Raw genomic sequence first — 8,731 nt, 5'->3', positions numbered from 1 at the left:
GAGATAGCACATGGAGAATGACACCCAAGACTGTCCTCTGGACTCCACATGTATGTGCATGCATACACACACACACACACACACACACACACACACACACAAATTCATCTGCTTAGGTTAAGCCTGCTGGTTGTGGGACCAGAATGTAGCATTTATCTACTCATACCCCCACCCCAAGGTTCCTCTTCCAACACTTGACATTCAGAAATTCTTCAGGGTGCCACAAACTTCAGAGAGTTTCATGCTTTGCCTAAAATTCCTACCACGAATCATTTCTTCTTAAAGCAAGTTTCCCAAATTCAGATTCTGACATTGTCATGACTATCAGGATGTACTGCTGATTCTACTTACTTGTTTGGGTTTTTTTTTTCCCTTTGGAGGGGGTTGTTCCTCTGTTTTTATGAGCAGGGTCTCCCTATGTCACCCTGGAGGCCTGGAACTTGCTATGTAGACCAGGTTGGCTTTGAACTCGCAGAGATCTGCCTACCTCTGTCTCCTGAGTACTGGGATTAAAGGCATGTGCCACCATATCAGACTGAGTCTACTTATTGTTTACTTGGTATTGTTCAATAAACTGACTCGTAGTTATTATATAAATGCAACTGTTTTTAAGGGAAATTTTATATCACAGCTTTGAATAGAAAGTAACATTGCTTGTCACAGCTGTAAATTCAGAAATAATTTCCAGACAGCCTACCTGTGCCTTAACTCCTCCTTTATTAAATGAGATGGTGGCAAACGTGAAGAAATGTAAAAGGTTGGCGAGGGTGGAGGTGGATCTAGGAGAAGTAAGGGGGAATGGGAGTGAATAGGATCCAAATACAGTGTGTGCGTGTGTGAAATTCTCAAAGAATAAAAATACGACACCAAAAATGTCAAACAGGAGCTGGAGACATGACTCAGCGGTTAGAGTACTGGCTGCTCTTGCAGAGGACCCAGTTCAGTTTCCAGAACCCATATGGTGGCTAACAACCATCTATGACTCCAGTTCCAGAGGATGCAGTATCTTCGTCTAGCCTCTACAGGCCCTACATACATAGGGTGCACTTACATACATGCAGGCAAAACACTCATACACATAAATATATATATTTAAAGTAAATAACACCAAACCGAGATACTTAGGACTTAGGACTTAATATTTTTAAATTAGCGTTCTAGCCAGGCATGATGGTGCACATCTGATATCTCAGTACTCATAAGACTGAGTCAAGAGGATCACGAATTTGAGTTCCAACTGAGTTTAGGGCCAGCTTAGACTACATAATGATACTGTGTGTCAAAAAAAAATACAAAAAAGTTAGCTTTCTTTGTGAGTCACACTATTTATTTTGTTTTTGTTTTTTGTCTTTGAGACAGGGTCTCCCTGTAGCCCCAGCTGGCCTAGAACTCACTATGTAAACCAGGCTGACCTTGAACTCACAGAGATTCCCCTGCCTCTGCCTCCCGAGTGCTGGGATTAAAGGCGTGTGCTGCCATGCCCATCGAGTCACACTATTTAATGATAGCAGTTTTACACCTAAAACTGATAGTACGTGTTAAAATAAAAATGCACTGCCTGGGTCTAGGAAAAAGGCTAGAATGGTCATTAATGCCTGGTCATCACACCCTATTCCACATTCACTCAAATTTAAGCTTCTTACTGAACAAAACAAGATGTGGGTTTATATAACCTGAGCAAAATCAGGGCTTCACTGAACTATTGCTTGCCAGTAATTTAAACTATTCTTATTTTAAAGGCCTCCTGGAAGATTTGAGGAAATATAAAATTATTTTCATGATGGGTGAGTAGCTGCTCTCAAATTTCCTAATCCAGTCGCTGATAACAATATAATAGGAGGAGAGTGATGTTCATCTCCCACTCTGCCCTGCTTTGAAATCCTGCTAAGTTTTGCTTGTTTTGTTTTTGGTCAAGATAACGCCCTTGAGGTTTCCAGATGTTGCTTGCATGGATATGCAATTTAATATGGATTTTTTTTTGACCTTGTGTCTTTTCAGCATAGAAAAGGCAGGACTGTAAGGAAGATCCACTCCCTGAGTTGAGCTCTGCAGTAATAAAGCACATAATAAGGGCAAGAAGATACTGCGTGTTAATGTCCAACTGTCACCTTTGGTTTTTGAAAGCCAACCCTCTCCTTACTAAATGCTTGAGTGGTCATGTATGCAATATACGTCCCTAACCATACACTGTATTATGAAGAGTTCACAGTGAAAAACAGCCTGATTTGGGGCTGGGGATACAACTTAATGCTAGAGCACTTGCCAAATATGTAAGGTCCTGTGTTTGATCCCAACAGCGCTCTCTCTCTCTCTCTCTCTCTCTCTCTCTCTCATTTTCTGTATGTCCTAGCAGAATGAAGCTTGCAGATCATTTATGAGGTACTATGCCTTTGAGATTAACAATTTCTATGTACCTGCCATGCTCTAAGTCACCTTGGTTACGCAGTGTCGTAGTTCATTAGCCTAGTCCTATTCCACCTTACACAGTTGAGAAAGCATTAAGACCATGGAGCTAGAGGTTAGTTCTACTCATGGAAGTGAATGAAAGTGGGTACGCAGCAGTTAGAATGTAGGAGGAGATAGAGATGTGGCTTAGGGGCAGAGCTCCTGCCTACCGTGTTCCAGATCTTGGGGTCAAGCTTCAGTACCCTCTTAAAATTACAAACAGTTAGAACATCTCACAAAAGTTATGCTTTTTCTGTTTATCATTCATGTATATTTTTAGAAAGTACGTGTACCTTGCATATTTTCCAGAACAGTATCTATTTAAAATATTCAGAAATCATGAAAAGATCCACCACCACCCTTCACGAATGGAAAAATGGAGTCCACCATGGAAACATGATCAGACAAACTTTGAATCTTGTGTGCTGGATTCAGGACATTACCTTAGAAACCTCTGTAAATGTCCCTTATTGTCCGATGAGGAGGCCGACTTGTGAGGTTTGGTCAAGGTCATTGGGTCACCTCGTGGGAGTCTGGAGTCCTCGTGCCAGTCCTCTGCCCTCCACCATACAGCAGTGTGAGTTGTTGCCCTGGGTGTTCAGCCTCACTGGAAACACTGGACTGTGCTGGGAAGGACCAGGAGGCCTCCCATCCGACAAGAAAATAATGAATACATTACAGTCCTTGAGAGGTGTCCCCAGGAGTTAAAGAGTGAAACCAGAGCAATCCGACTAAGCATTGGGAGATCAAGGGGGTGATGAGTTCAGAGGGTGGCCAGGGAAGGGTTCCCTGGGAAGACAGCATTGATGCAGAGACCCAGGCCAGACAGGTCGGTGAAGGGTCCAAGGGAGGTAAGTGAGGGAAAACTGAATCCAAACACACGTGTCTGTGAGAATTCGGGAGCTTCACTTTGGTTCCTGTTCTCTGCCTGCCCCTAGTGCACCTGGGAACACAATCAACTCTCCAGTAGGATCTTCAGGAAGTCTTCAGGAACTAAAAGTACAATTCTCATCTTCCTTACTGGACATCATAATTCCAAAGAAAAACCCATCATGCTTATGGCTTACCAAAATTTTAAAAATCCACTTTCTGGGCATACAGACCTTATGCACAATATGTTGTTTTCTGTTCAGGGTTTATGTTAGAAATCAAATTAGAGGAAAAGAGAGATTTTTTAAAGCTTGATATCTGGAAACTCAGAGTAGGACATCTTGATTATCATATTGTTTTAATAATGTGATCCCCAAAAGCTTCTAACAATGACATAGCATGGCCTGCAGCTGTTTTTACTGCCTCTGGCAATTGTGTTTCCAGTTTCCCCACTGCTTGTGACTCACAGCTTATGACTTGGAAATACATTGGCAGATGTCACGTCTGTAGTATAGGCATAGCGTAAGACCCCAGCTCACCTGCTGCAAGGTCCTGCGCCCTTTAGACAAAGAGCACAATAATAAGAAATCTTAGACAGCAGACCAAGCATAAGCCCCTCCGAGGTCCACAGACCACACTCAGAGCTGCTGCTCAGAACAAAGGATTCTTTTTGGAGCTAACCAAACTCTCAAGTTGTTTTTTCAACTTATTGGTCAGCTACTACCTCTGGTTTAAAAAAACTAAAACAGTTTACTGATTAGCCAGAAGGGGAAAAGCCACTGTGATAGAGGAAATGAACTTCTCTTTTTCTGAGGTATCCACTAGACTATGAAAATTGAGGCCTTAGCTCTAAATACTTCCATGACAGATAACAGAATGATTGTATCATCACCCATCAATTTGGAGCTCATAAACCCTGAGGATGGTGTAGACAGGGCTGTAGATGTGTGGATAAATTTCTTTTTGAAACTAAACTGTTGTATTGTTTTGTTATTTTAATCACAGAATAATAATCCCTATCAGAAAACAGATAAAGAGATCTTACAAGCTTTCAAACAGCAAGCAAGTCACTGGGGATCTTGGCTTGTCAGTTTTAAACAAAGATACATGTAACTGTCCCCATTCAACAGCTTCACAAAGAAATCAGCAAAATCAGATTTGACAGTCTTTGAATGGTTTAACCTTGTAGGCTCCAAAGCAAACACTGAATAAAAAAAATAAAAATCATAAAGAGCCAGATGTGGTGACTCACACCTGTATTCCCAACACTTGGGAGATTGAGGCAGAGGGATTGCTGTGAGTTCCATCCCACTGAGCTACAGTGTGAGACCCTGTCTCAAAAATGGAGGAAGAGGAGGAAGAAGAGGGGGGAGGAGAAGGAAGAAGTAAAAGAAGAAGAAATGATTCACAAGAGGCAGCTGACTGTGTGAACCAAAGTCAAATGTTGCCATAGCCAAGTCCAATCGGTAAATTTGCAGGGTGAGTGTTTCATCCAAACCAGGACACTTGACAACCCAAGATGACATTGTCATGGGAAGCAACAGATAGAACTCAGGGCTGCCTGAGGCCGAGTAGGGCTTACAGTTAACCTGTGAATTTGGCTTCTTTTATTAAGGAGATTCCTGTTTGAGAGGCTCTGTGGGGCTAGAGCAGTGGGAGGGGCCGGGCATCAGAGGCGGGTCACCAGGTCATCCATCTTGTTGCCTAATGGGGAAGCAGAGGTGCAGATGGGGAGGGGAGGCTCACCCCCATGTTTGGGTAAATTTTAACAAGCAAGAGTCAGACAATTGCAGTGGTCGAAGTGTGGTTCTGTCTAGAGAAGATCACTGGACTGGGGATGTGGCTCAGCCAGCTGAGTGCTTGCCTAGCATGCACAAGGCTCTGGACTCAACCCCCAGCACAGGTAACCAGGTCTTGTGGCATATACCTGTAATCCCAGCACTCAGGAGGTAGATGCAGGAAGATCAGAAATTCTAGGTCATCCTTGACTGCAAAGGGAGCCTGTGGACAGCTTGGACTACATGAGACCCTGTCTCAAGAAAAAGAAGATTGTTGAACTGTTCAGTTTCTAATTAGTGTCCTAGCCAGCAGCACAGTAGAACTGCAGAATTAGCAGAGCGTGGGCTGACATGCTCGCTGTTATGCTTACAAAAGTTAATGTTCTGAAAACTCCCTGTGTTCAAGAATCTGTTAGTTCCTATAGGATGGGCCAGGCCCTGGCACACTGCCCTCATTACTGGCTCCTGGCTAGCCCCAATATGTCTTTCCTGCTCCCTGCTGCATCCCCAGGTCAGTCTTTGGCTCCAGCCCTGCCCACACCCCATTATCTCTTGAGGGGGCCTCCTTGCAGCCTTCCAATTGGGATGTCTTCTTTGGTATGTAATCATGCCTCGAGGTCAGCTTCAGCTTCTGGCTCCTGGAGACGTCTTCTCTAATCACCGTCTTTGCTCCTCTGGGTGCCCCATCCCTTGTGTCTGAATCGCTCATTTGGATAGGCTATAATGACCAGAAAAAAAAAGATAGATCTGCTGGAATAATGAATTCTTTGGGAAGTAGTGTAGTCTGTTTCCTTACCAACTGACACAGCAATTGGAATTCCTGGACTGGAACTGACAGACAGGTTGCTGCTGCTGTCACTGTGTCTTTTGGGAGAGTGTTCAGGTTAATTACACCCCTGCCCCATGCCCCTGCCTCACTGTTACAGGACACTACCACTGGAATAAGCAGCTTTCCCCTGAGTTTATGTACTTGCTCATTTGCAAGGCAGAGGCAAGTGGTAGCACTCTCTACCTTCCCAGTGGAAAAAATGTTCAGGAAAGGTGTTCCCTCTGTGCCAGAGGGACAGGTGGGAGGATAAACTTAGTTGACCTCTGAAAATTGCATGAATATCATTGTTCTCTTCCCAGAACAGTAGCTGTTTATAGACAAACACCTTGCCAAGGACACATAAGCAACCCCTGAGGGTAAAGCCAGAGGCTCACACTGCTTTGCAAAAGGCTTCACAGCTTTGGCTGTTCCCACATGGAAAAGCATTTGGAGGATTTAAGGATATGTTTTAAAGAGTTTCTCTGTGTCCCACCAACAGGCGCCTATCATTTTTCACCTTTTCTAGTCCATTTCCTTCCTTCTTTCCTTCCTTCCTTTCTCCTCCCTGCCCCCTGCCCGACCTCCATCCCTTCTTCCCACACTCCTTCCTTCCTTTGAACAATCAGTTATCACCCCATCCACTTTGGCTTCATTTTCCCTCCCCCACTTTCCACCACCTGCCTGTGTCCAAAACACGGCATCACCTCAATTCACACAGCTTCACCCAAAGCCTTGATAGAAGCGCTTCTGCTTGGAAAACACATCTGGTTAATCGAGTGGGAGACAATGCTAATGGCATAATGATAAGTCATCACTTGGTGCTGGAGCTTTCAGTGTGTCAGGGACACAGATGGCCTTGTTTACGTTGGTGTCGGTGCTGTGATGAATTGTTTTTAAGTAGTGTGATGGTTAATTTTGATTGCCAACCTGACTGAGTTAAGAAACACCTTCAAAGGTGTCAAACACACCTTAGATAGGTTTGTGAGGTGGTCTCCAGAGAGGATGAGCTCATGAGGGCTCTAACCTAATCAATGGACTAATTAATTCCTTGATAGATTTACTCTGATGACATTATTAGGAGGTAGTGAAAGGTTGAAGGTGGGACTTCATTGGAGGAGGTAGGCCGTGGGACAGCCTTTGAGGCTGTATTTTGCCCCAGTCCCCTCTGTACCCCCTTTGCTCCGCTTTCTGGTTGCTGTGATGTGACCTCTTCATTGTCATCTTGCCCTTCCAGCCAACGGGCTGAACCGTTGGACACCTTTAAGTTGTTTTTCTCAGGAATTTGGACATGATGCAAAAGCCTGACCACACAAGCCATGGGCTTTGGGAAGTATGTTGACATTTTGTGTTAGTACATGCATTTTGAAACACTACATAAACATCCTATTTATTTTCCTAAAAAAAAAGTTAGAGAAATAAGAATTTTCCTAAAAGTCAATGTTGAATGCTTGTTATGATTTCCGTATGGCCCTGTTGCCTTCTGATTGTTTCCTATTGTAAAAGAACTATGAATTGGGGCTAGCAAGATGGCTCAGCAGTTAAGAACACTGACTGCTCTTGCAGAGGACCTGGGTTCGATTCCCAGCACCTACATGGCGGCTATGAACCGTCCTTAACTCCAGTTCCAGGGGAATCTGAAGCCCTCTTCTGACCTCCGCGGTATTGCATGACATGGGTACACTCACATACATGCAAGCAATACACTCATACACATAAAATAAAAATAATAAATAAAATATTTTTTAAAAGAACTATGAATTAACTTTCAGAAGTATCTACTTGGGACTTAGCATGAATATTTTGGTTTTATTGACACATATTTGGTTAAATTCAATGATAAAAAATGATGGTTTTTTTACTTAACACAGCTGTGATAGAAAGCATCATCAGTTTATCACTTGACAGGCCAGGCATTATAAAAAGCACTTTAGTGTTCCCTCATCTGGTGTCGACCCCAGCCTATGGAGAAAGGACCATTGCCCATCTTTCCGTTTTCAAGTAAGATGATAGAAAGGTAGGTAATTTACTGATACATGGTGAATATCTAGGAGGCTTGAAATACTTTCACACTGGCAACAAATGGTGCCAGTTTTTTCTCTCGAAGTGACAAGCTTTGTTACAACCTCATCTGATCTCAGAAGCTAACTGGGGCCAGCCTGGTTAGTACTTGGATGGAAGAAATTAGGAATGGAGTTCAATTAAAAAAGCAACTACCTGTGACCCCTGAGGAACAGATCCTTAAACAACCTTAAGAGTAAAAGTAAATTGGTTTATCTGGGCCAACTGTACGGCCTTAAACACCCAAAAGGAAAGTATAACTAAAAATTCAATATCTCAGAAGCTAACTGGGGCCAGCCTGGTTAGTACTTGGATGGAAGAAATTAGGAATGGAGTTCAATTAAAAAAGCAACTACCTGTGACCCCTGAGGAACAGATCCTTAAACAACCTTAAGAGTAAAAGTAAATTGGTTTATCTGGGCCAACTGTACGGCCTTAAACACCCAAAAGGAAAGTATAACTAAAAATTCAATGGGCCAATGTATGTTAAGGGTTCAAGGGATTATGCAACCCAGACATTAGACTTAAGTTCTTATGTTATTTAGACAATTATCTCTCATTGATGGTTTTGTTCTGAATCAGAAAGTGCTGTTCAGATGTAAGACTTCAAATCATGGTCTGCAATACTGTAGCGCCCACCTGTACCTAAGGGAGACAACCTGCTATTGTTCTAAAATGATGGCCAAGTTTGTTTTATCCCCCTATCTAGAAGCCTATGAAAGGGAACTGACACTGATTCTAACCACTCCAACAGCTATCAAAATGCCTGAAA

The 8,731-nt window shown here is 43.1% G+C and overlaps 1 protein-coding gene across 5 annotated transcripts in view; it reads left to right on the top strand.

The window, feature by feature from the left end:
* Ak5 (adenylate kinase 5) overlaps positions 1-8,731 on the top strand; it is a 272,457-nt gene that overhangs the window by 217,057 nt on the left and 46,669 nt on the right. For 2 of the 5 annotated variants that reach the window (XM_008848652.3, XM_008848651.3), the window contains exon 10: positions 1,740-1,784. In XM_008848652.3, coding sequence (XP_008846874.1) covers positions 1,740-1,784 — 45 coding nt within the window. Of the gene's footprint in view, positions 1-1,739; positions 1,785-1,998; positions 2,290-2,754; positions 3,409-8,731 lie in introns of those variants that run through there. The other 3 variants (XM_029553799.1, XM_029553800.1, XM_029553801.1) reach the window with 3 other exon arrangements.

The sequence above is a fragment of the Nannospalax galili genome, unplaced genomic scaffold, assembly GCF_000622305.1.
Source record: "Nannospalax galili isolate Female #2095 unplaced genomic scaffold, S.galili_v1.0 scaffold1124, whole genome shotgun sequence".
NCBI classification, from domain to species: domain Eukaryota; kingdom Metazoa; phylum Chordata; class Mammalia; order Rodentia; family Spalacidae; genus Nannospalax; species Nannospalax galili.
This window is presented reverse-complemented; position numbering and strand designations above follow the sequence as displayed.